The sequence below is a fragment of the Amphibalanus amphitrite genome, unplaced genomic scaffold, assembly GCF_019059575.1.
Source record: "Amphibalanus amphitrite isolate SeventyFive unplaced genomic scaffold, NRLGWU_Aamphi_draft 001501F_arrow, whole genome shotgun sequence".
Classification (NCBI taxonomy): domain Eukaryota; kingdom Metazoa; phylum Arthropoda; class Thecostraca; order Balanomorpha; family Balanidae; genus Amphibalanus; species Amphibalanus amphitrite.
The window spans coordinates 93072-119737 of record NW_024882994.1 but is presented as its reverse complement, the minus strand read 5'-3'; the positions used below and the strand labels follow the sequence as shown (position 1 = coordinate 119737).

At 50.3% G+C, this 26666-nt stretch overlaps 3 protein-coding genes across 12 annotated transcripts in view; 1 reads left to right on the top strand and 2 right to left on the bottom strand.

Moving 5' to 3' along the window:
- LOC122373472 (long-chain-fatty-acid--CoA ligase 1-like) overlaps nucleotides 1–12685 on the bottom strand; it is a 51928-nt gene extending 39243 nt beyond the window's left edge. For 2 of the 7 annotated variants that reach the window (XM_043351565.1, XM_043351566.1), the window contains exons 1-2: nucleotides 12538–12679; nucleotides 10270–10318 (exon numbers count right to left, since the gene is read on the bottom strand). In XM_043351565.1, the coding sequence (XP_043207500.1) occupies nucleotides 10270–10312 (43 nt within the window). In that variant the 5' untranslated portion in view covers nucleotides 10313–10318; nucleotides 12538–12679. Of the gene's footprint in view, nucleotides 1–7813; nucleotides 7891–10269; nucleotides 10319–12053; nucleotides 12068–12537 lie in introns of those variants that run through there. The other 5 variants (XM_043351567.1, XM_043351571.1, XM_043351570.1 and 2 more) reach the window with 3 other exon arrangements.
- A 206-nt stretch (nucleotides 12686–12891) lies between these two features.
- LOC122373475 (inhibitor of growth protein 4-like) lies at nucleotides 12892–15718 on the top strand. Of its 3 annotated transcripts, none has more exons than XM_043351576.1 (3): nucleotides 12892–12949; nucleotides 13953–14750; nucleotides 15130–15718. In XM_043351576.1, exons 2-3 carry the CDS (start codon nucleotides 14184–14186, stop codon nucleotides 15265–15267), a joined length of 705 nt encoding a protein of 234 aa, XP_043207511.1. In that variant the 5' UTR covers nucleotides 12892–12949; nucleotides 13953–14183; the 3' UTR covers nucleotides 15268–15718. The 3 variants fall into 3 exon arrangements, with proteins under 3 accessions (XP_043207511.1, XP_043207512.1, XP_043207513.1); XM_043351577.1 differs by having other exon boundaries at nucleotides 12913–12935; XM_043351578.1 differs by lacking the exon at nucleotides 12892–12949 and adding an exon at nucleotides 12959–12995.
- Nucleotides 15719–18931: 3213 nt separating this feature from the next.
- On the bottom strand, nucleotides 18932–25420 carry LOC122373470 (zinc finger protein chinmo-like). Of its 2 annotated transcripts, none has more exons than XM_043351564.1 (5): nucleotides 25045–25420; nucleotides 24548–24745; nucleotides 24012–24205; nucleotides 23163–23676; nucleotides 18932–20081 (listed from the first exon to the last, which is right to left on the bottom strand). In XM_043351564.1, the coding sequence occupies exons 3-5, from the start codon at nucleotides 24168–24170 to the stop codon at nucleotides 19840–19842; spliced, it is 915 nt and encodes a 304-aa protein (XP_043207499.1). In that variant the 5' UTR covers nucleotides 24171–24205; nucleotides 24548–24745; nucleotides 25045–25420; the 3' UTR covers nucleotides 18932–19839. The 2 variants fall into 2 exon arrangements, with proteins under 2 accessions (XP_043207499.1, XP_043207498.1); XM_043351563.1 differs by having other exon boundaries at nucleotides 24012–24188.
- Nucleotides 25421–26666: the final 1246 nt, after the last annotated feature.

The following is a 26666-nucleotide window of genomic DNA, read 5'->3' as shown; positions in this document are numbered from 1 at the left end:
AAATGGTAAATACAGGCGCCAATCAAATGGAAAAACATGAGAATCAAAAACGCACATAAGATTCGTGCATCACGCATCACAAATTACCAAATCTGCCATGCACAAAAGTGTTCTTCATCTTTACGATAAAAGTCAAACATCAGTGTTTGTTTGGAATGAGATCTCCATTTTCTCCATTTTCAATGATGAGCCAGACATTTACAAAGTGAACCCACCGAAAGAGCCAAGTCTAACGCAACGTGGCTCTTATGGCTCTTGGCAATTTATATCTCACGACCAGATATTTTGGGCAGCCAAAACAACATCCATTTCCACAAACCACCACACGGAACCTCTTCCCCCACCCCCTCCCCCTCAGATGGCCTTTCAAGCTGACTGCCTAACGTCACGAATGGGGACCGTTATGACAGTTAAAATGCCCCCAGCGCGGGCTGGCGATTCCACCAAATCTGGCACGGGGCCCGTGGACCCAGGCCAAGGTTATGAGGACTGCTGCGACAGCGACGAGACTGAGACTGGGACTGAGACTGGTACAGTCTGACAGCTCTGCTACCGGCATATCGCGGGGCCACCCGAGACTCGAATGCCAAACGAGAGACGTAGAACAAAGGGCAAGATGAGGATCATTACCATTTACCGCCGCAAGATGTGAAAACAAGGCGTGGAAGCACTGATTTTCTGCCGTCAGGTAAGAGGACGTAGAACCGCCACTGCCGTAGGATATGAACAAGCATTGCAGGACCTGAGACCACCAGTGTTGCAAGAAAGAAACTACACATTGGAGGACATGGAATCATGGGATCATCGATCCTGCAGGACATGGAATCATTGTCAGGTAGAAAGTGGAGCATCACTGGACGACATGAGCCATATGTATTACAGTACAAAACATCAATCCACAAGAGTATTTCTACAGATGAAAGGAGCGAAAGGATTTCTGTCCTGAACTCCACCAGACCGCCGATTATGCAATGCCTGCCAGTCTGCTTCATTGCATAACTGATCAGAGATGCACATGCACGGTCGCAAAGCTCATGGTGAATGGGCGGGTTTCAGACGTGGTATCGTCATGAGTGGCACTGGCACGCGATGCACAAATGATAGGTATGTTGGTAAGTGGTAACATGACTAATTGTTACGAAACCGACCAAAACGTTACACATTGTAAGGCACTGATAATTTAGTATTGCTACCTACCGAGTAATCGCATAGAGCAGCATATTAAATTATATCAGCACCGAGTGTGTTAATATAATTTAAGCAGAGTTACGTTACTCAGGCTTGACTGCGTTAGAAGTGATGTTGATAAGACCAGGCCAAACGTTGATCGGGAGTGAGGACACATCTCTGCAGCCAGTGGACAGAAGTAAGGCGTGAGCGGCCGAGCTCAGGCCTCACACATTTATCCAGAACGGCCGCTCGCACCCCACGTTATAGCCAGGTCGGCCGTTCACCAGCCATTACCCGTCTCCAGGTCGGCCGTTGCCAGGCGGTGCAAGGTCACTGCACGCAGGAGGCGCGGACGGACGGCCCACTCCAGTGACGTCACAGACCGGCCCTTTGACGTCACTGGGGTTCGAGCTGCATCTGCCAACATCTGGGCGGCGAGGTCGGCGCCGCTATTTTCTTAGACTGGACGGCACGGCCCGGTGCCGATGACCGTCAATGGGCCGCCGCTGGCCCAAAGGTCCAGGAGGGGGCCGCTCTGCTCCGAGGACCGCCCTGACGTCAAGTTAAAAGGACCGGTGGCGGTAGGCGTCTTAGCAGTGCTAAAAGCGCCTCAGATGGGATTGCTTGGCGTGGAAAGCCATCCATAGCCATTTATAGAGCCAGGAAGGGCTGAAATATTCTCATGGTCTTCCAACTGAAGAGATAACTGGTCGAGAGGCGATGTCGTTCTTTGTATCAAGGACAGTCAGCCAAAGACTTTGTTACGATTCAGAGGGACATCAACTGAGACCTTCAATCCAGCATTTGACAATAGCCACCGTCCGAAGTACAAACCACGCGGCACTTGCAATGTGCAAAAGCACTCACAAGTCACAATTCCCTTCTCCACTCGCTAGGCCATCTCAGAGCCCAGCAAGCGCAGGCGAGAAGATCCAGGGGTAGGCGTCCTGCATAGGTCCTGAGGCAGCTCCGCGGGCAAATGCAAAGCTGTCAGCCGGTAAAACGATGAGTCGGTAGCATTCGCCAGTGTTGTCTGTTGTCTGAAGCAGGATTGTGCGGATCACGTCGACTTAGCAAATGCCAGCCGCTGAACAACAGTCAGCAACACACCCATCGGGCACTTGCTCCAATAGCTGACCAGAGACCTGGTCACTGAATAGTGACCTAGTCACTTATCCAGTGGGCGGATTGCCCATCAGCCAATGGACGCAGTCAGTGTCGATCCGTCGACACCACGCGCAAAGACTGGCCTTACCCGGGCAGACACGGCCCTCGAGACACCCGAGGCCATCGGACGAGACGCCACTCAGCCTCGCTGCTGTATCTGGATTAATGCGATGAGATGAAGCATCCCATCCAATTCCGAAATGGTGGTCACAGTAGGCACATTGATACCAGTTTCACACAGTCGCGAAGGGACACCGATCTAACTAGCACCTTCACGAGGAAGTTATTTTTCGCTGTACTTGCCTGAAAGCTTATCCGAGTGGCCGGTAGAAGGTCAAAGTCGTCTCTGACTGCTCGAGCTATGGATTGACCTCTCTCACCAGCAACACACAGCACAGAGCCGCCAGCACTCCACCGCCGGCCGGCACCTGGCAGCACTGAGCACCAGCTCCTCTCGGCCAAATCCTCCGTCTGGTTCCGGCCGGCCAGAGCTCGGAGTCCGGTCCGGAGAGCTGGGCCCAGCCGGTCCCGGGCTGAGGCGTCTCCACCCGGCCCCGTGCGTGAGGCGCCGGGCGGCATTCCCACCACCGGCCGGCCACAAACCGGTCAGAGGCTATAACCGCCGGCCCGCGATGGAGCTCTGATCTCACAGCTGTAATCTCGGACCAACAGAGAGTGCAGGGCACGAGAGATGAGCACTGTAAGCAGGATGTGTCTGTATTCAGGTCAACAGAGCCCGGTCATGTGCTTAGCTCTTACAGAATATCTTCCCATGAAGAGTCATGTACTGACTGGGTGATAGTCGATTGCCATGCTGGTTGGTCAGGTGAGGCCCCGATGACCGATTCGGAACTACCCGTCAGGAAGTCATTAGTCAGCTATGGCCACTGGCCAGGCCACCTGAACGCGATGTTACGGCAAGCAAGGCGGGTGAGGACGCGCCTGACATTCACTGGATGTTCCCTTGTCCGATAAACAAAGCAATGCGATTAGCGGGCCCTCATGAGTCGGTGTTCAGACTCGCTAAGCCCGGGACTTCATTGCGATGACCTGGCGATTAGTGCGCTAAGCCAGTGCTCATCGCTGACTGGAGCGGACGGTCCGGAACATCGGCCCGTCGCGGACTGGCGCTGCAACAGAGACTGAACCGGAGCCACGCCTTCCGCCAGAGAGCAACGAACTGATGGAACATGCAGGCAGGGTGGAAGGGATGTCCCCCGAACTCCAGACGTGCTGAATGCTTATGCATATTGATGGCGAAACAAACAGCAAAATGTTCATCGACTGCTGACAGGCGTTTCACATGTTGATCAAGAAGCTCATGTAAAATGTATGCGACATTGGCATGTCGACTTGTCGCCTGTCAGTTCCACTGCAGCTGTTTCGTGACAGTCACGCGGGTGGTCCAGCTAGGTTCATCCTCTGGCCTTGAATCAGCTGATTGTCTGCGTCAGCTGGCGCGCACAGACGCGTCTCCTTGGCAACGGCCCAGCCGCCGGAGCACGCCGTCCGTCACTCCGTCCATAAGTACGAGGAAAATCTACATCTGAGGCGTCTTGTGCAGCCAATCTGGACCATCAGACGCATATTACGCCGGGCAGAGGTCCCACAGATTGTGATCTAACCTCTGCGCAGTTCGTCCTCCTGCAGCCTACGCGGTGAGCCCGATACAATCACCGTTCTGCGGCTGCCATTACGGTATTGACAGCCGATAGCGAGGCAGGTGAAGCGGAAAAGCTCGCTCAGCGCTCCGACCCAGTGGAGCGTGGTCCGCAGAGATGGGTTTTGTGAAGTGGTTCAGGTCCTTGGTCAAGGTCAGGTCTTTGGTAGCCCGGCAGAAAATAAAAAAGTGGCATGCAATTGTAGCTATCCATAGTGTTGTGAACCATACGCCTATCACCTAAGCTAAGGAGGAAGCTAAAGACCGCATACAAAATAGTAAATAGTAAATACCTCCAATCATAAGCTATAAAAATTTTGCCAAAACTGAAAAGCAGCAATAATTTCCGGCTACAGCAGTCCTGTAATGATGAATTTGACAAATTTAGACTAAACTTGACATTAATTGCTCCAAAGTCCAAACATAAGGAGAGACCCTGTCATTCTTTCAACTTAATGTAATAATCAAATGGAATAATAAACGTGTGGATGCTAGTCAGTTTTCAATTACGTTGACGTCACACAATTGCATCACAATGCGTCGGGAATCAGATATTATTTGGACTATCTAAATCAATGAATTCCGCCGCATTCCGAATGTTTGATTTGCAGTATCATATGTCAATGAAATGAGAAAACAAATGAAAGAGATGGGTTGTACGATACATGCGCGTATAACAGGTTAATATTCATTCTTCATAAGGCTTACGAAGAAAAAACGAATGCGTCGTTAGAAACGACGCATCTAGCCTTGCTTATTAAATAGTCAATAGTGAAGGACGCTTCCACGAGAAGGAGATCGACAATCGAAGGCCAATATAGGACAGGCTATACAATGACCGAACCATCAGACGACCCGCATCAGTCGCAAACCAAAGGTCACGAGCCCATTCCTCTGTACTGTAAGCTTCCTGCAAAGCTGCATCGTTTGGAAAAGACGCGGGTTTCACTGCACAATGACCGGGCACTGCTGTCATGCGCATCACCGATGCAGGAGCTCTGCAATGGCCCAGCAGAGCGATAAAAACGTCCCTTGGTATGCTATCGATCGTGTCGCTACCGGGTGCAGTCAGTTATCACTTATCAGTGTAATGGGCGGTTTCGATATACAGAAACCAACGCGTGTAAATGAATATTTAGGTAGACCCAATCAGCTGCTAATTAAGAAAATGTGTAATGAGGTGCAAGGGAATTAATGTTCCCTTTCTCATTGTGTAGGACTGGTTTCAAGTTTTTCAGCATAAATGGTGATAAAAAGGCACGCCCTTACGTGCACGCCTGGATACAGCAATAGGTAAACAAACGGAGCCACCAACGTACTTCTGCCGCAGGGCGTCCGACGTAGGTAAGTAGATATCAGTCGAGGGATCAAGATGTACCCCCAGACACCACAGCACGTCCGATCAACACCGACACTGACCTGACCTGACCTGCCGGTGTCACGGGGGCGAAACTCGCGTCACAGCGTCACGGACACGCACGGGCGGCGGCGGCGGCGGCACGGACACGTCTGTGTGCTGCGGAGGTCGGGCGCAGGCGATTCTCGCCCTTAGTGCGCCGGCGGCGGATCGATCGCCGCTCAGCTGATTAGTGGCCCGAGCTCCGATCGACCAATCAGCACGCGGCCTCCGATCGACCCGGGGGCGCGTCGCGACCCACCGTGACGTCACACGCAGGCTCCGCCCACCGCGCCCAGACGGCGAGTGGGCGGTCAGCGTCGCCGGCGTGGAAGACGCGTGCGCCTCGCATGGGCCCCGCGGACGGGGTTCGAGTGGGGCACCCGTCCATCGCGTGGGAGGGGAGGGGCAGGCTGTCCGAGTTCCCACGATCGATTCGGAGCCGCGCAGCCCGCATAATACCGTAATCCGGTCAGAGGATGGGCCGGCGCAGGGCCTTCACTGAGTTCTGGATGAGGCCCGCAACAGCAAAATGCAATACTGATGCAAACAAGCACCTGGCATCGATCCCAGTCAGAGTCCTGCAAATGAAAGACCACCAACTTCACCCAGACAACCGCGCTTCCTGGTTTGTTAATAGTCATACTGGAGTAGGTCGCACAAATCAACCGTGCATAATTGAACTGATGTTCCAATGCCATAACGCCATCCCATGGTAATTAAGAATTCAAAGTCCATTCAGCGAAACAATTCCGAATACGAAAATCGACCGACGTTCCCTAAGCCAATAAATATCAACAACTGACATACGATCGGCCCACAGCAGCGCAGCCCGCATACAGTCTGTAGGCCAACAGAATGTACGAGACTAGCCAGTGTCTGCCGTTCCCTGCAAAATCGACGGTCGGACAGACATGGACAACATACGACAGACACTGTACAAATAACGAATAGTCGCACAGACAGCCGGAAGGCACAGTTAAAGGTAGTGTGCCAGCTTTCCTGGACCGTATGGAGTTAATGGCCCAGATAAGGAGAACCGGATTTTTAGAACTTATCCATACCTTCAAAACTCATGGAAACGTCTTAAATTCTTCAAATTTTGAGTACCCCAGTGCGAAATTCGCCCCGACGGGTTGTCGGTCGTACCCCAACCACATTTCACACCACTATGAACAATAAATGCACACACTGAAATCGCTATTACCGATATGCTCATCCAATCAAGTTTCGATAAACCCGTTCATCATCATCTCCTGCGGTTTCGAACACGCCTGTTAGGTGGTGCGGTAGACCGCGCCCAAAGCCAGGGCCCCGGTAACGTGAGGTAGCCGAGTCGGGGCAGCGTGCGCTGACCCAAGCCGGGGCCGCGCGTCCTCCCGGTGTCATGTGATAGCCCGGGGCTGCCCGCGGGGATGCGGTAGACCGCGCCCAAAGCTGCGGCCCCGGCTTGGGTCAGCGCACGCTGCCCCGACTCGGCTACCTCACGTTACCGGGGCCCTGGCTTTGGGCGCGGCTTCTGCCCATACTTTGTGGTGCGGTGGTGGTGCGTCGGGCCGCGCGCTCTGACTTCGGCCAAGAAAAATGCGTCAGCTGATCATTGTCATTTCTGCCACTTGCGTGTGGTGAAATGGGGTCATAACTTAAGAGACGGCTTTTTCATATCAATTATTTTACATAAAATCATATTTCAAACCACAAATAATGTTCGACAGCCAAATAAAAGAAACAATACCAATACAGGCTTACAGTTTAAGGCTCGACATTGTGTTGTCTACGATTAGACAGCTGATAACTCCTTCCCGTACGTCGTAACTCTATAATGACCTTTGCTTATTGTCACATGTGCGCCGCATTCGCGATTGTTGCCGACGCCTGTTTGCAGCTCAGCCCACTACAGTTGTTATACATATCGAAAAACCGATAAACTTTTAAGCGAAAAAGGCACTATTCCAGGCCCATTTTTGATTTTTTTTTTTGCGATATTAGGTAAAAACAGAAGCTTCTTATCCTAGGAAAAATAAAATAGGAAATCTTTCAAAGGTGGCACACTACCTTTAACTGGGCAGGTACTGCAGGGCAGATACCGGGCAGACAGCACCGGCCAGACAGGCACAGCACAGACACCAGACAAGACACCAGTCAAGACACCAGACAAGACACCGGACAAGACACCGGACAAGGCACCGGACAAGACACCAGACAGACGCAGACATACACGGCTCGCCGACCAGCCGGACACGCGGACAGCCCGACAAACACGATCACTCGGATACACGCGGACAGTCGGACACACGGACACACACGGACAGTCAGACACACGACTAGCAGCGGGATATACATCGCCAGCTCGACACATAAGACTATCCGGAGACCGGCGCGAATCACCAGGTGTGGGACACAATTATACGGATCAATACCCGCGTCAATGGCCCAGGAGGCCGGCGCGACTGGCGTGCCCAGCCCTACACACTGCCGCCACGAGGATGGCCAGACGGCGACTACAGGAGAATCCCCGCGGAGTGTGTGTGGGGAGGGGCTGGGAAACACAGCCGGGGGGGGGGGAACACAGCGGAGTATGGGAGGGAGGGGCTCAGAGACACCGAGGGGGAGCGGAAGCGGAAAGTAACGCCGATATGAAGTGGCGAGACGCGCCCCACCCTTGGCCGAGTCAACGTCCGGGGTACCAGTACGATAACCCGCGCCCTGCTGGGGGGGGGTGTTTGAACACCCCCCCCCTGTGGTTTTTCGCGAATATCTCAAAAACGGCGGCGCGGAGCGCCGCCGTTTTTGGTACACCTTATCATACATCAATTCTACACATGTTGTGAAAATTTCAGACCAAGGTCATTCAAGGTCAGGTCACCAGGTCACTTGAAGTGACCTCACCTCATAAAAAGTTTCAATGTCTGTCATAGCTACACCGAGTGACCGATCGCTTTGAAACTTTCAGCGATTGCTAAGAGCAATAGCATGTACAAAATGTATATCTCAGAATTTTGATATCGATGACCTAAGGTCAGGTCAATTTTGCGACCTCCCCATTATAAGTCAATGGGAGAAAATTGAAATGCGCCTCTTTTGGACGAAAGACATTATAAACACTCCCAAACACTGAATTACAAGTGGTTTAGACACACTGAACATGGAAATGGTGTCCGTGACCCCTGTTTATGCCCTGAGGTCATCTTAGGTCACGAATGGCATCTAACAGTTTTTCGCAAATAACTTTTGATAGAGGCATGCTAGAGCGATGAAAACGCCTTAGATGTGTTCAGCTCGACGATACGGATCGACTGATATGCAACATGACCCTTTCCGGTCAGGTCATGACCTTGACCTGAGGTCAAATTTTCAAGTTGACCTTTCAAGGTCAAGTTATAGTTCATTCGATGCGTCTTGACGAGAGGAACACGATGCCGGTAAAAGTAAGCTCGTACAAGGCTTGGGTCAAAAGTTATTGCAGAAAAACTGTTTACGAAAAAATCGGCTATTTTTGCAGTTTTTGCCCCCTGCAGGCAAAACCGTTGACGTTAGGTCAAATCTGAGAGAATTACTCAGAAAGGGCGTTAATAGGGCTATCGAATGCGCTTTTCCGCGGCGCTGTAGCTCTATTGGTTCCCGAGTTATGCGTTGGCTTCTTGGAAATTTTCGACATTCGACCTGGAAATCGGCGAAATTTTGCCTTCAATGACCTCTGGTGACCTGACCTTTGACCTGACCAAAAAATTGACCGAAGTGATTTCCTCATTATTTTTGACGCTCTTTCGAACGCCGCCTTCTGCGTATCGCTACGTGGCCCAGGAGCCGAGTTAGAAGGGGGGGTGTTCAAACACCCCCCCCCCCAGCAGGGCGTGGAAATCCAGGACCCCCAGCCGGGCGCGGGATAAGGTATGAGCCGGGAAGTCCGGGGGCAGGTGACGGCGAGGGAGGGGTGCAGCAGGGGGAGGGGGAGTAAATACTCGCGGCGGTACGGGGGTGTAAATACTCGCGATATGAGTGACGAACTCAGGAGTGACACATCACCCGGCGATGGTCCCACTCGCTACGTTCGTGGCCCCGGCACACCTGCCCAGCCAGGCATCGTGACGAGGCGGAGATTGTTTGGTATGTCAACAAAAAAAAAAAACAGCATGCCATTCAAACACTATGAAGGTGCCAGCATGCGTTCCTTTTCTTCAAAAGGCCTTAAAGATGATTTAAAAAGAAAGGATGAAACCTTCATAATCTTCGAATCGGCCCTACACATTTCAAGTATATGACCTAAAATAGGGCCATTTCTCTGGCTTGCCGAGCTAGACTGAATCTCGCTACCACAAAGTTTAGCTTCCACAGCAGCCCAGCCGACCAGCATATTGGTCCTGATAACTGGCCCTTGAACACACAACCGCAGCAGACTCTGGCGCAGCACGAGTCGGTAACGGCAGTCTGCGCACCGGAGATTAGTGCCATAAAGCCCGCCCGAGGCCCATCCATGCAAAGAATGTCATGTCCGTGCAGTAGGTCTGACACCGTTTTCCACAGCCCCAAACCAGGCACTCCCTCAACTCCAGACAACAACTCCGGGTTACTCCCGACTCCCGACATGCGACCGACAGCGAAAACAGCGGTCCACGTACCGCGGGTAAGAGAACAGAGCAAAATCCATAGCTCTTGAACCCTGGAAATGCTCCCATTCCGCATTCCGTGTGCACAGATATTTGGAGCAGTGTAGCCCAAAGCATGCGTCTTTTACAGAAAGGCGCCCCGTTTCAGCGCGCTGATTGGGGTGTTACAGAAAGCAGAACCGCATGATGCTGTCAGCAACCAGTAGGTTAGTTAAAATCACAGCCAAAAGCGTAACAGATACGCTGGTCATTAGTCAGACGGGACTCACCAATCGCCGATAATTTGTCTTTAATGGTATTAACAGAATCCATTGTAAACTGAAACAAAAACAAGTGCTGAAAATAATCCCAAGATGACAACAGGCAAGTGGCAACTAAAATGAAAGAACGATACGACACAGTATGAAACCAAGCTTCGATTATCGTAACAGATCCATGGAAGCCAACAAGGGCTTGGAACACGACGAACGTAATAAGACATAAGTATTAGATCTCTTGGCAAACTTTGAACTGTTCAAGGTTCGCTCAATGAGCTTGAAAATAACTATCGGCAGGATCCGTTTACGATCAACGGAAACCCAAACTTACTGAATTTGAGTTATTTATTCATTTCAGCAAGCAAAAGTGATTGCCAAAGTTGCATAAGCAACTTTGCGTACGCATCATAAACCAACTTCTTGCCTACCCATTAGGCGTGCGCCCCTTCATATGCTACCGTGACAGCAATGAGCAGACCAGCATTTAAAAAGAACAAATTTAGAGCTGAGGCCTCTTGCACCAAACTACCTAGCTAGGTAAAATCGAAAAACTGGTTTCAGAATAAGCTAATCTAACGGTGGTAAATTTGTTTGCAATAGCCCAATACATAATCCTACGTGTGCTTGCTAAATTTTGCACGCAAATTGTTACATTTGAGACTTGGACTGGGTATACGATGCAAAATAATCCAAGCATTGGTGCAAGAGGATTTTGGTGCAAGAGGCCTCAGTATTGTATTGTATTGTATTGAACAATCATGAGCGATCCGCATTCTGAAAGTGCGTGGCGATTACTGCTCAGAGTAGTTGTAGTTGAGTTTTAGGCTGCATCTCCCAACACAACTCTTTTTAGTTTTTAATATCAGCCTCCCCTTATGACTTTCTGTGAGCCACTTTTAATTGAGTTCCCGTAACTCGGCTGGGTGGAGCGGCCAACCACCGAGACAGCCGGTAGCGTGACCCCGGTTCGAGCGCTCCGGCGCGCCCTACCTACATATTCAATATAGGCTACCACCTATAGTGGCGACAAACCGAAGTGAAGCCTGGGGGAGGGCCATGAAACCATGGTCCATGGAGATCGGTTCACAATAAATCTGCCAGATTTGCAGCCATGAGGTCAATGTCTACACTTGCACCAGAAGCACACATTAACGCTGTTTGACTGCCGCTGGGGTGGGGGGAGATGGTGTGTTTTCGGCCATATTCTCCAGTTTTTAGCATACCTGTGTCAAGAACACTGTGGCATTCAGGAGCTTGGTATGGCTTATCATACATCAATCCTGCATTGTATGTAGAACTTTTGACCCCAAGTCACCTAAGGTCAGGTCATCAAGTTTAGTGCCTAGTCATGTCTCTAGAAACAACTTTGTGGTTCTGACATTCCTACAGTTTATCTTCTAGAACTTTGAAACTCTGTGACTTGCATGAAGATATTGATACTAACAATTTTTACATTTCAGATTTTTCATGCCTGATACCTGGGGTCAGGTTAGACTTTTGAACTTACCATTGTAAGGCAAGAGGGTAAAAATATGCACATTTACAATCGCCTCCTGCTTTGAACAAACATGTCAAGACAACAAGATACTTGAAGAAACATGACCATTCTACCCATGTGCAATGGACAGGGTGAAGTTCATGGCCATAGCCCATAGCTCACTACAGGGGTCATGTCACGTCCATGACAGGTCACCAAGTTTTTTGACAGTAACTTTTGATGAAGTCATGCTGGAGCAATGAAATCACATGGAATGAGTTCATGTCATCAATATGGATTTGTTTCTATGCAGCATTACCTTTTCAAGTCATGTCATGACCTTGGCCTGAAGTTTACTTGTGAAGTTGACCTTGACCTAGGGACCTAGGGTAGATCACCTTTTTAGGTTGAATTGTAGTTCATTTGATGTGTCTAAATGCGAGAAACCTGATGGCAAAATAAATCTGATAAAATTGCTGACCCTTAAGTTGTTCACAATAATGTTGGAGAATAGAGGTGAATCAGAATGGTCAATGGGTCATTGAACTGATGGGTCATTGCCCTGACCTATGCTTCAGCATATTCCATTCTTGGGTCACTGTTAGGATTAAAAACTGTATCTAAACTATGGATAAGAATAAAGAAAAACAAAGCAGAAGGCATTATCTGCAATGACACGTGGATTCTACATCTACAGACAGCACAGCAACTCACACCAACCAAAACCAGAGGTCATTTCAAGGCACCGTTACCTACGAATGTCACATCAGAGGAAATTCCACAAAGATCCATTTGGTACTCACCAAGAGAAAAATAGTCTTTTCTGCTTTCTTCTGTTCTTCAGTCGTCAACGAGATCAAACCGGTAGTAAAGTAGGTCACGACCACAAACCAACCACAAACCCTTGGCAACGCAACGTGACCCCTCACGGACGGACTCCGCTCGAGAAGTGTTGACGCCGCGAGAATAACTGCGTCAAATAGGTTCTAGCTGCGTTAGAGTTGTCGACAAATAGATCCTGTTCTATTTGTTCAGAATTTCTGGTTGTTTGTCTTCTCTGCAAACGGTTAAGGAACAATCGCAAATCATTTTATCGGATTTCCGTTCTGCTGCCTGCTGTAGACAGTATTTTCTGTTTTAGAACAGGTTTCTCTTTCACTTTTTTTCCCGTTTCTTTTGTTGATGGGCCAAAATATCAACAGTTGGGCTAACTAGGTTCAAACTGGATTATTTTGTTATTTTCGTGCTGTAGCTCATTTTTGTATGATTTTCCAGCGAGTCCTACACTCACTTTCAAGTGGAATTTTGCATTTGTTCTCACACCTGCTTTTTTAGAATAGAGTCAATATAGCTGGCAATAAATGTAGTTTCACAATGCTCATTTTGAATTTATCTTGACACCTTCTTTCTAGAGTGACCATCAACATGCACTTTCGTGTATTTTGTATTTTTTGTAAGGGTCAAATATTTCAGTGGTTACTAAGCTATGGTCGGACGACAGGCTGTGCCACCAGGATTGCGGGTGTTTGGAGTTCGGACCCCCACCCACTCATAATTTGTTTCTGTATGGAAGCCGTATGATTAAGGTCAAGGCTGTGCATTTTTGGGCCTTGGGGCTGGATCTTGGGTGGATGACTTATTTCAAAAGTCACAGAGTTCATGGGTATTTTGATTGTGTTTATTAATTGTAATACCTACGCTACTGTCTACTTTTGAGGGTGTCCTGTTTTTGCTCTGAAGAGATTGATGTGTCACAAAATGCTTTCTTTCAGTGTTTTTCATACTCTGCCCTCCAGATATTTATTTTAATTACTCTTAGGACTTGGTTGTCTGCAAATCTTCAGTAAATATTATTGTAATATATTGTAATATTATTGTAATATGTTACCTATATTATGTTTGTTTGTTTGATGTTTAAAGTTTTATTCAAGTTTGTGGCATTGTATGTTCATCTCTACCTCTCCCCAGCAGTTACATGGTGCAGCCCAGAACCTAGTTTATCTGTTTGGCTTTAAGTCTATTCTATGTAGTATGGACCCTTTTACCATTGGCCCCAAAAGTAGTTCTGCCTGCCTGCTTATCATTTTTAAAGAACCTGCCTTAATCATGCCCACTGTCAAATTGACATATTATTTTTCTGTATGCTCAAAGATTGCTGATGCTCATGCCTTACCATATGCAAAGTAATGTTTTACTCAATTCTGTTTTCCTTTTTCAGAACAATTTGAATAAACTAAGACAGAATTTGACAGAAGTCATAAGTTACGTGTGTAAGATGGCTTGCTGTTGATCCAGTACCGAAGATATTTTCATTCAAAATCTTCATGCAATCTTCCTTGCCTCTGTATCAGAAACCCTCAAACTTACCAGCAGAATCGGTGGCTGAGTGAAGCCATTCACCACCAGTGCTGCATCCAACCAGTCAGCCCCAAAGGACAGGGTAACAGCGATGGCCACCGGGGGCACGGGCGAGTCACTGCTGGACAGCCTCGAGAACCTGCCGCAGGAGCTGAAGCACAACTTCGCCATGATCCGCGACCGCAACACCAAGTGCGACGCGCTGCAGCGTCTGATTGACGAGAAGTCGGACCGGTACCTGGCCTCGCTGCCGGATCCGTCGGCGCCGCCGCCCGACGGGCTGCTCAAGATGTACGAGAAACTCCGCAAACACGGCGAGAACAACGTGGCGCTCGCCACCAAGACGTACGAGCTGGTGGACCGCTACATCCAGAAACTGGACGTGGATCTGGCCGCCTTCGAGGAGCAGATCCAGGCGGGCAGTCACAGCGCGCGCGCCGCCGAGCCGCCCGCCCGGCGGCCCGCCAAAAAGAAGGCCAGCAGCAAGAAGTCTCGGAAGGCGGCCGAGGAGGACCCGATCTACTCGAAGGCCATCAAGAGCCCGGTGGAGGTGGAGGCGGCCATCCGGCAGCTCATCAACCCCACCCAGCCGGTCTCCACGGACGGACTGGACATGCCGGTCGACCCCAACGAGCCCACCTACTGCCTCTGTAACCAGGTGGGTGCGCAGAGCTCGACACCGGGGTGCGGGCGCAGAGCTCGACACCGGGGTGCGGGCGTGAGCGGGGCTGGAATCCCCTGAATGATAACAGTCACACACTTTATTTTTACACGGCTGTTTCGAGATGTTTTCCTCGAATTGTCACTGGAGGACAGGTGCCTACCAAGATGAGCTCGGTGACAGAATCCTCGTTCACCCTTACAGTAGTTGTGCGGTGACAGTTTCTGTTAGTTCTTCCACCAAGCCTCTTATAGTGACACTGTGTATGTCTTACAATGACACTCTGGTGGACGGTGGTGTTTGTCTCTGTCTGTGATGAATATGGTGTTTGTTTTCGCCATGTATCTTACAGTGACATTCCGGCCCCCTCCACCAGGTGTCGTACGGCGACATGGTGGGCTGCGACAACCCCGACTGTCCGATCGAGTGGTTCCACTTCTCCTGTGTCGGCCTCACCTCCAGCCCCCGCGGAAAGTGGTTCTGCCCGCGCTGCATCAAGGACAAGAAAAAGTAGACGCCGCCGTCAGAGACGGAGGGTGCTCCGCGGCCAGCGTCACAACGCTGGATCGGACAAACTACGGCCGACCGCGCGGCGTTTCAGGGCGTGACTGTTGTGTAACGGAGGCGTGTTAAGTGTATTGTATATGTTCACGGCACGGAGCGTCCGTAAGCTGTTTGACCAATGACGACGAGTCAGGTCCAGAGGTGCATTGGTTGAAGAGTCGAGGAATGGTGATCCCACCCAGAATTATCGTACAATGGTTTATAACTCAAACTGGTTTAAAGACAAAGTGTGGGCTGCGGTGGTGTGTATTATTTTTTACCTCTCTTAGCTAGAATACTTCGCGTCCTGTAAAAAAATCAAACGGTGCTAGTTCAGGAAACAATGGCACTGTACGATTTGGGTTTTAATCAAATTTAACCCTCGCCGGACCTATTGGTTTTCTACATACGCGCCGGCCGAGGGGGGGGGGGGGGCGGGTACGACCCCCCCTCGCCGTTTCGCCCCTGGTGGAGCTAGCGCGTCGCGGAAAAAAACGAGCGTGTGCGCCGCTACGAGACGCAGAGATTGGTACCCGATTTTAAGGTCCTAGGTCAACCGGTGACCTCTGAGGTCAGGTCAAGTGCCCCAAGGTACGGTTCAGTTTTTGGTGAATAACTTCGCAAAAAACGGCCGCAGAGCGCCGATTTTGGCAGCATCGTGTTTGTCTCGCTCAGGCGCGTCGAATGATATACTTTTTGTCCGGGTCAGGTCAACTTGGGGTGTTGACCTCAGGTCAAGGTCAGGTCAGCACCCCCAGGTCACGAAGTTGGTCGAAAGAGGTCATGTCACATATCATTCGATTCGGCAGGTCTTCCTGAGTCCATTGGTGGCTTTCCCGACTCGCTAGCTCAATTTGATCAAGAGTTATTGACGAAAAACTAATATGACCTTGATGACGTCATAAATGACGTCACGCAAGGTCAACATTGCAAAAGTGACGCATCTAACCTTGCAAGGAGTGCATCAAATCACGATTCTGTGTGCTTGAGATAGTTGGAGATCGTTCCCGGCGCCAGAATAGCAGTTTTCATTTTTCCCCATTGACTTATAATGGTGAGGTCACGAAAATGACCTGACCTCATATGACCTTTAGGAAAAATCCGAGATATACAAGTTGTGGGACTCATAATGGATACTAGATCCTGCAAGTTTCATTTCCCTGTGACATCTCCTCTGGCAGTGAGGGCGTTGCGAAGTTGCGACATCTGAAGACCGTGCAGAGGTTCACTTATGACGTCATAGGTCAGTGACCTGACCTGACCCAAAAATGCGGTTGGTGTCAAAAGATCCGGCTTGGATCAAAGGTCAGGTATGCCAAGTTTCAGCTCTCTATCGCCAGCGTGTTCGGAGCTATCGCGAAAAAACCCTATGGGGGGGCGGCACCCGCCCCCCCCCCCCTCGGCCGGCGAGGGTTAAAGGATTGTTACTTTCAAGTTTCGCGAAAAAAGCGAGAGAAAAAAACGAGTGATCTTTCGAAACTTACGAGCGTTCTTCATTTCAGTGGCATGTGTTAGGTTGAAGCAACGCAGCCTTTATGTATGTAGGTACATTAAGTTTATGTACGTAGTTGTAGGTAGCCGTACAGCGTCGCAAAGTACGATATAGATATTAGGGCGAATCAGCAATATCTTGTGTATTGTGAGCGAACTGTATATACAGCCGGCATGTGTGGCCATCTTTCCTGTATCTCTTGCATTGAATGTATGTATCCGCGTCTGTCATCTCATTGCTCCACGATGTGCGAGCGCTACGATGTGCGAGCGCTGGCCGTGGGCCAGGCGCGGATACAAGGGGGGGGGCATGGGGGCCATGCCCCCCCCCCCCCTTGGCCGATTTTTTTCAAAAATAAAATAAAAAGTTAAAAAGTTAAAAAGCTGAAAAGGGGGCCTCCTGAAAATAAAGTGGCCGAAATCCGATGAGTTTTTTTTTTTAACCTACCCACTTAGTTATTTCTTAGAAGACTAGCTGAGAAGACTTCTTTGTTAGAAGATTGGTAAAGCTTTTCATAACTTGGAGGTCTCTTATACTCACAGAGATGACCACTTTTACAGGGCCTCCTAACCTGCACAGAGGGCCTCCAAGCCTGCACAGATGTTGAGATGTTGCCTGAACAGCTAGATAAGCTCAATAGACGCAGTTTTTTTTTTGGGGGGGGGGGCCCAACAAGTGGGAAGATGGGGCCTCCAACAGGTGGGATTATGGGGGGGGGGCCTCCTGGTTTCTAATGGCCCCTCCCTTGGAGATTTTCTGGATCCGCCCCTGCCGTGGGCTATGCCTTCTCCCTGTCGCCTCCCGGACCAATCCAGTACTGTTTCGGTGCTACCGGCTTTGGGACAGATTTCTCTCTGTTCCTTGACTCAGATTGTCCCACTGAGCTTTTTGGAAACTCCAGATGTAAGCAGGTTCATTGTTCGTGTGCTACCATTAATGGGGTAGAGAACTCGCTACAGTGTGCTCCTGTGAGGCTCAGGAGAGGTCAGCTCGTCCCCTCCAGACCGTTGCGCCTTATCCCCGCTCCTGCAATGAGGATAGTTTCGAGATGCGGACGGATCTCAATGCTGAATGTGCCCGATGTCCAGTACAATGTGTCCAATACACTTGTCAAACGTACACGCTTGTCTTCGAGTCACTGGCGTTATTGACAGTCGATCGGCGATCGGACTGAGTGGACAATTCCGTCCTACGGGCTGGCTCAGATATGTCTTCTCTCTGATAAACTAACCGGAACAGCTCAGAGAGGGGACGGACGTGGATTGACGAACATTTTAGATGCTGAATATGATAGACGACCGCGCGGTGGGCTTCGCCTGAGAAGTGAGAAAACCGTACATATACCTAACGATTGCACTGACGGGCTGCCATCTCAATGATTCTACGAGCTACACTTGGCCGTCAATCAAGCTTTTTTCCCAGTTCGGTACGTGGCTCCAATATAGGTACGTGCATTATATGGGCATTTAATATCAGGTGCGTGCGTGGTAGCAAGAGACCATGGTGACATGTGAGACGGTAAATGTGGTCAAATGCCGAATAAAAGCATCTGTCAGCTGCCATTCAGCGAAGCAATTTTCGAGTGATCCCATCGCCGTATCGTTTTATATCGTGGCCTGAACACTTCCATTATGTCGATTAGAAAACATTGCAAAACCACTCGCAGATTGAATTCCAGATAAGATCTTTCAAATCATATAATTGGCGTCGATTTATGTACGATATGATCCACGCCAGTACCTAGGTACATATCACAGATGCACAGAGACCTAGAAACCATTTACCACTGGGTCACATTGAGTCAAGTCACCGGCCACAAGGTCAGAGATCCCAGAAGACAGCAAATAGCAGCTCGTTGAGCAAACCCAGATAACGAACGACGATGCTAATAACAGATTCGCGTGCAAACTCCTTGACGCCGACTATTATATGACAAAATACTAGGAAAACGCATAAGTGTACAGGTATTGCATTATTCATACGGTTAATACAAATGAGAAGAATAGCTTATTGACAATCTCATCATCAACGGGTATCTCGTGTTTGTTTACAGCTGCCTTCGTTGGCAAGGGTCACAATTCAGCGCTCCGTGGGTACGGGTAGGTCTTGTTGATGAAAAACAAAATACGAAACAATGATATAAATGTCAGCTTTAGATAAGAGAAAACAAACATGACTGGACAATTGGTATTGCAATGAAACATTCACGGATCAAAATCCAACTAAACGATCATTTCCACGGACATACCGCGCAACAGCAGAGCCTCAGGGGCACGTAGTGCCATCTAGTGAGGGAAGAGCCAACACACAGTTCTGACTCGGCCGCCAGGTGACGCGACAGCTCCTGTTTTGTTCAGCAAGCAATGACATTAGGTGGTACACCATAACACGTCTTATTTTATAACTTCGGTTAGCTTTGTGAAGCTCCCCTTCACGGGATGACAATATCATCGCCCCTCCCCCCCGCAATCAGTTTAACACTGGGTGGAATTTCACCCACGATACCTTCCGGACTTGACTAGGTTCACATCACATCACATCACATCCACTCACACCAGAGCGATCGGATGTCTGTACTCAGTCCAACGCCCTTCCCGCGTGCCTTGGAACACAATTAACACAATATTGTACATACAGTCACGAATCACGAGCTACGCGCCACTGCCGTTTGACGAACAATGACGGCCCACACGATCACCGAGTACTGATGATATCATCCATACTTTACATCAACCCACATATTTTCCTTATGTGACGGACAGGATATGTCCCTCCAGCATCTAATGTCGTTATTTATGGTCTGAGACAGCTGCGTTCCAGCCGCGGGTGACTGCAGGTCCCCATTAACCGCCCATTAACCGTCTTTTAGCACATCACAATACCGCGAGTGACACTCAGATCGGTAACTGCTAAACGGCCCTATACTTCCAGGTGGAGTATCACAAAAAAAAACATATTCTCCGTCACTCTTCTCCGCCTCCCCCGCCGACTCATTACCCTCAGAGGAACCTCACCGGCCTCTCCCCCCCCCCCCCCCCCAGCCGCCGGGCCTCAGACCAGCCGGGCCGGCGGCCTGGACTTGTTCCGTGTGGGCACGATGCTGCGTATATCCTGCTGCGTCAGTTTGTGCACATGTTCCAGGTGTCTCCGCAGGTGTTCCACCTTGCTGGTTACCTTCCCACAGAGGGCGCACGTGGTCAGGCCGGCGTGCATCTTCTTGTGGTACTCGAGCGAGCGGGCGTTGGAGTAGCCGCGGCAGCAGATGGGGCAGCGGTGCACGGCGCCGCCAGAGTCTGAAAGGGAGCGGGAGACCGGCGAGTTAGTGAGATACACGACAGTTACTGTATCCGGTGCGAGGGAGGGACACAAAATAACGCCGAGATTACCTCTCAAATGAAGTGCTTAAAATAAAGTTCAAAGTTTTATGTATGTATGTATGAATGTAAATAGGTGGGTAGGTATGCATGCATATATGCATGTATTTACATCAAAAGCTTCCCGCATACAGCGTGAAAGCTTTGATGTCAATACATACATATAGGTATGCGTTCATACGATCGATACATACATATTACATACATACATACCTTTGACTCGGATCTAAGCGATTACGGCTTAAATCCGAGTCATAGGTAGCAAGTATGCGGGTAGGGGAGGAGCACTCGCACAACACGTCAGACATCCATGGGGTCACGACGCCTTGGTCACGACAATACTCGTCTACGTAGCTACATAAGACAAACAATATACAAACGTAAACAAGAACAGACTATCCATCTTCTGGCGGCATACTTTGTCCGCTACTACACAGGTTTGTCAGCGGCGTAGCGGGGTGCGGTTCATCAGCGCGGCCCTGGCAGAGCGGGCGAAACTGGCAGGTGGCAGCTGCACTAAGATTATTTTACTAATAAGCTGCACTACCTGAGGTGGGCGGCTACCAGCGCCGCGGCTCTGTGCTAAAAAAAAAATCGTTCGCATCACCTGAACACCGGCCGACAGCATTTCGTGAAAGCAGGTGCGGCAACAAGAGAAGCATTCCGTTTCGAAGTTGAGAGGCCATGAACAGTGACTGAATCAAGAGCACTGGCGGCAAATACCAGCCATCGCAGCAGTTCCCTACGCGTATCTGAGTGTTCCCGACAATATCTCACCTGCGATAGTGGTACAACTACAATCTTGTACAATCTTGATTTCGAGATACCTTACGCTCCGCAGTCACCGCTACAAAACGAGCAGTTTGGACTTTTTCCATAGCGAGCTGACTGGCCTGAGCGACATCGTCCGGACTGCGGAAGGCTTCAGTCCAGTAAGTGGGAGCCTGTATACACAGTAACACCCTTCGGACACAGAGGTAGCAGCGGCCCCAAAGTACGGCCTTTTCTCCGAGCGTCGCCTTAATTTGTAGCAGCCATCAGTTGGCACATCAAGGTACGGTGAAGTAAGTTTGTTTCCGCTTTCCAGTTCGCCGGAATTCCCGCCATTTTCATGCGCGACGCGCGTACCAGCCCACTCAAAGGCGCGGTTTTCCCTGATCCCCTCGGCCTGGTTTTCCACCCCTCCCTCTCCTCTTCTCTCCACCCCGGCCCGATTTTCCATCCCTCTCCCCTCCATCTCCCCAATCTCAGCCGTGTCGCACTGGTGTCGCCAGAGTTTCCGGGGCGCCGATAACCCGCCGGAACTGGCCCTGCAGACTCGGCGGAAGGAAGGAATAGCAGATAGTGCGACTGCAGCACCCTCCCTCCGCAGATCGGTCCGTGCCCTTCTCACTGGCAAAAAGGCCAGCAGCGGCCCGACCGGGGTCAGTGGACGAAGCAGCTCGGTCCGAGGCAGTGACACCCGCTGCTACAGGAACTGAGCAGAAAGACAGGCAGGTGCGACTACCTGCAAAGGTCGACAGCGGTCTCCTTCAGCGTCTGCAAGAGCCCATCATCGGTCGCAGGAGCGCAGGAATCTACCAGCATCAACGGAAATTAAGAAGAAAAATATCAGTCAGATTTTGCCAGCGTCCTACGAAGTGCGTCAGTACCAGGAATCCACCAGCGTCTTCGAAAGTCCAGCAGCGGCAGGGATCCACCAGCACCCTCAGGAGTCCATCAGGATCTCCAGGAGTCAGTTTATAGCGGCTCGCAGCCCCCGGCTCCCTCTGCGCCCCCTGAGCTCCGCTCTGTCACGATGGCTGTGCGCGGCTGCTGCGGCCTGGACCTGCGCTCCTCGGCAATGGCCGTGGCCATCGTCTGTATGTCCTTCAGCGCCGTCCACCTGCTCGGAATAATAGCCGGCTGGGCCAAGGTGGCCTCCGACCTGAGCGACTTCCAGGCAGCGTCCGGCGTGCGTCTGGCCGGCGCGGCGCTGCTCTACGGCTGGGTGTTCGCGCCGCAGCTGGCGTTTGTGCTGCTCTCGCTGCTGTTCAACGCGCTGCTCCTGCTCGCCGTGCACCGCCGCTCGGCCTGCGCAGCTCTCGCCTGGCTCATCTACTACGCCATAGTGTTCGTGCTGGTGGCACTGGCTTCGGTGGGCCTGCTGATCGGCTGTGGCGTGCTCTCCGCCGTCTTCTCGGAGTTCCAGGCCGAGGCGGCGCCGCCCGAGGAGACGGTCAACACCTTCGGCACCTTCGGACGCCCTCGGCCGGGGCCCGTCACCGCTGACTGGCAGAGGCAGGACGGACTGCGAGTGGCCGCCGAGAGTGCCTACGCCGCCTCGGTGGTGTGCGGCGTGCTGGGGGCGCTGGGCCTGCTGGCCAGTCCGCTCCTCTGGTACTGGTACGTGCTCGTGCTGGCGTTCTACCGGGAGATCAGCGACTCGTACAGCCCGGGAGGCGCGGCCCGGCCACGGCACGGCGGAGAGCCGGCCGTGCAAATGTCGGCACTGGGAGCCCGCTGAGCGGGACACGACGCAAAACAACGGAGTGGGAAGGAGAAAGACGACCTATGAGCGAGTGGGGAGGCAGTCAATGGCAGGGCGAGGGGGATATATAGCGAATGAGAGGGTCGGATGGACATATGAAGCCGTGGGCAAGCTCAACAGCAGATGCGGGTTTCGTGCTTGCTAATAACCGCGCACAATCCGTTTGTGCCAAGCGCGTGTTTCATGAGTGTGATTTGCTTGCTCAAGTTCCATGTAACCAACTGGCGCTCACCCATGCTTCCCCAAAAATAAACGTAATTTCTTCAACTAATCAGTTGCTGGGTTACGTAGTCGTAATAATTAGTCGTAGTTTGTACTCAGTACAAGTCGAAACTCGTAAGTATGGATGTGCGATACTTGGGTAAGCGGTATATGCAATGTGGAGTAATTGAAGAGTAAATCGGAAAACAGGCGACTCTTGCTTTGGTCACCAAGTGACAGGAATGTCACATATCCTCTGCCGCGCTCACCTTGGGTGGCGGCCGGGTCGCGTACTCGTCGCCAGTCGACAGCCGGGTCGTCCATCATTCCCGCGGGGAGGGCGGCGAGGGGCAGCTCGGCCACACCGTCCAGGTCTCCGCCGAATCCCGTGCCGTCTCCGTCCACCTCCGCCAGCCCGGCGCCGGACCCTGGTATCCCATCGAGCCCCCCGCCGGACCCGGGTATCCCATCGAGCCCGGCCAGCCGGTCGTCCAGCGGCGCGCCGCCCTCCTCCTCGCCGTCCGTGTCGCTGAGGTCGATTTTCTCGATTTTGACGGGCTCCGGCGGCGGCGGAGCGGCGGAGGAGGCTGAGCAGGCGGCGCCCGGGTCGGGCTGTCCGTACAGGAGGGTCGACTCGGGCGGCCGGCACCGGTCTGCACCGGCCGGCGAGGGGGAGGGGCCGGGGACGGCGGCGGCAGGGGAGGCCGAGCGGCGGCGTCTCTTCACCGGCGGCGAGCAGCTCCCCGGGTCCGGAGACCAGTCCTCCGACATGGCTGGGCACGTCTGCAATGAGAGAGAGCTGAGTTAGACTGGCCTGCGAGCTGAGTTCAGTCAGCTTACTGATCTGATGGGCATCTGATGTGTATTTGAATGTGAATGAGGTAAGCTACCTTCAGCCATTGAGAGCAATCAATAGCATACCTTTGATTTTACATCTACTAGGATTTTGGACTGGACACACTAGGTAACTAGCCAACCATTTGGTATAGTAATCTTGGCAAAGGCTTCTGAAAGTTGAAAAACATAGAAGGCGAAGCTCCAGCAGAACGACGCATAGTTAACAAACATAACATTGCATAGCATGCTGACAACATCCATATCCATGATGCCTTTCCCACCTTGTCATCCTCGCCACTGAGTCCTCTGATCTGCAGCATCTCGGCCGTCTTGATGAAGCTGGCCAGCTGGCTCTGCGCCACGTTCACCCTTCCCTTGTACACGAACTCGATCACTGCCTGCAGGTCGGCCACTGAAGTGTCCTTCAGGAAAATGACCATGTGCTGGCACTGGTTGTTCTGGAAAAGGAAAAACGCTGCAATTGCATCATCATTGTTAGCATTACATTCATATCCTCAGATAACAGCAAAAACATATGTTTTAAATGGCCTGATAAAGTCCATTGACCACAACTACTATAGAATAAGAAATTTAACCAGCAATGTAACTCATTATATATTATTTCTCTTATACTTAGGTAATTACTCTGAAAGTTAAAGGGTAGATAATGAACTTCTAAACAGAAATAGCCCAGGAATACAATCTAGCTTTACAAAATATCATATAAATACATAAATGCATATCTCATAATTACAGTAATTATTATGCACAAATACATACATAGAGCAGCAACAAATGAATGCGGCTAATAGCTCACCTTAAAGAGTTCCCTGAAGTAGGGACTGCATGCAGATAGCATTAGCCTGTGGGCTTTCAAACTCTGGCCATCACAGCACAGTGTTATATCAACCAGCTCTTCATCTTGTCGCAGCAAGTCAAAGGAAGAGGTGATGCTGTTCTGAAATGCATCCCACTTCAAACAAAATGTCTGAGAGTTCATCTTGAGGCCAGTGCTCTGCAAAGAAACAAATGTAATCATCACAGTCGCAAAACACTTAAAATTTTCACTATAAATTGTTTTAACTGTTAGTGTTACCAGAATCTAAAATATAGCACGCAGACACAACTAATGGCATGACAACCATTCCTATGGCAATTTGACAAAATTGGAGTTCACAAAGTTGAAGTCTCTTGCATGATGGGAGTATTGTTGGAGCAGTTATACACAAATTTAATGCATTATTCTTAAAGAAAGACCTGCTAATCAATATAGAATACGATGGATACAATCAGGATCAAAAGCTGGTATCTTACTCAGTGATGCCATCCACATTTTTGGTCCATCCCAAGATCTCGACTAGAATTTCCCAAGATTCTCGTCTCGAATCCCAAGACTACCCATCACATATCCTTAGGAGTACCATAGGTAAATCCATAGCTTATTTTGGAGATATTAGTGTGTTTAGTATACAGCTTTCTCTTCTTTGGGTCCACCCTTGTCCTTATTGGCGTCTTTACAGCAGCTAATGTACCTAGAGGCCGGGGGGAGGGGAGGGGGAGGGGGTCGATCGGACTCCTACAGCTGATCGGTTCCTGACCGAGTATAAGAGCTTCACAAAAAATGAAGATGCTGGCCTAGACAACATGAAGCCGGTGCCCGGTGGTATCTAATTCTATGGTCAGGTCATTTGTCGACCGTCAATGGTGGGTCAAGGACCCAAAACACAAAGCCCGAATCTGTTAGAACTTCTTGGAAACGAAGTCTGTGGCATTTTGGATTTATTTCGAAATTTGTCTCGTGACACATTTGGAGAAGCTAGGGTCAGGTGAGGTCAGGCTGTTTTTAAGTGTTTTCCACCACTGACAGTTTTGAAATATGGGCTCCAAAACAAGCTCTTAAAGGGACCCTCCCACCTTCAAAAAAGTTCATGAATTGGCATGAAAGTGATGTCGCTAGGTTCAGAAAGAGCGAAAACGAATATCTACCAAATTTTATTGAAAAATATTCACCGGTTTTCAAGATATTAGACTTTTTCTTTTGTTCACTTTTTGGGATCTCCGCTGTTCCTAGCGACTTTATTTGAAGGTGCGGCATTTGTTGCCCGCAAAGCAGCATATACCACCGCGTGCTACCAAACGTTTTAGTAAAATATTTTCAAATCGTTAGATCTCCGCTGACGTCACACATTCAGATGGGTATTCAAAAGCATTAGCCCCTCTGAATCAAAACGCTGCAATTTTGAAATTCAATATTTCCGATTTAAGGCATTTCTCGATGTTGTGAGTGCCGAAACCAGTAATTGTGAGCCACGGACCCCATTTTGGCTATCTCAACTCAAATCTAATGTTAAGGTGGGAGGGTCCCTTTAAAAGCTTATGTGAATCCCGAAATCGAAAAGCCTATGCTGTGAATCTGCGTGTAAGCCAGTGCCCGCTGGGGCCCATGGATTTTCAAGCCGACGATGGCGAGGGGGTCTAAACGAGGACCTAACTCGTCCCCTGGAATATATAGCTACAAGACGTCAGCAGTGTTGTGAAGGTCGCAAGGTTACGCTTTGGTTATTTTTGGTTCAGCAGAGCCCAGAGGTCAGGTGACCAGACACTTTTCCGAGGTCAAAGACAAATTGCCCTTATTTTGGTTCGCGGTCAATGGATAAGCCTCCATAGAGCAAAACCGTAAAATGAAGCGCTTTGTGCGGGAGCCGCTTTCTGAAATATTTTTTAGGCATTATGTTTGTAAAAGCTTTTCATAGCCACCCAACATCATGCCGCCAAACCACCCATCCCCGTTGATCGTTGGAAATTAAACAAATGAGCGCCAGTTGCGAACAGCGACTGAAAGCTGCTACTATACCATAACAAGAAATGGTACAAAAATAATCCTGCGATCTCGGGAAGAGAATGCCTTCAAGAAACATCGCAAGCGCCAAACTTCG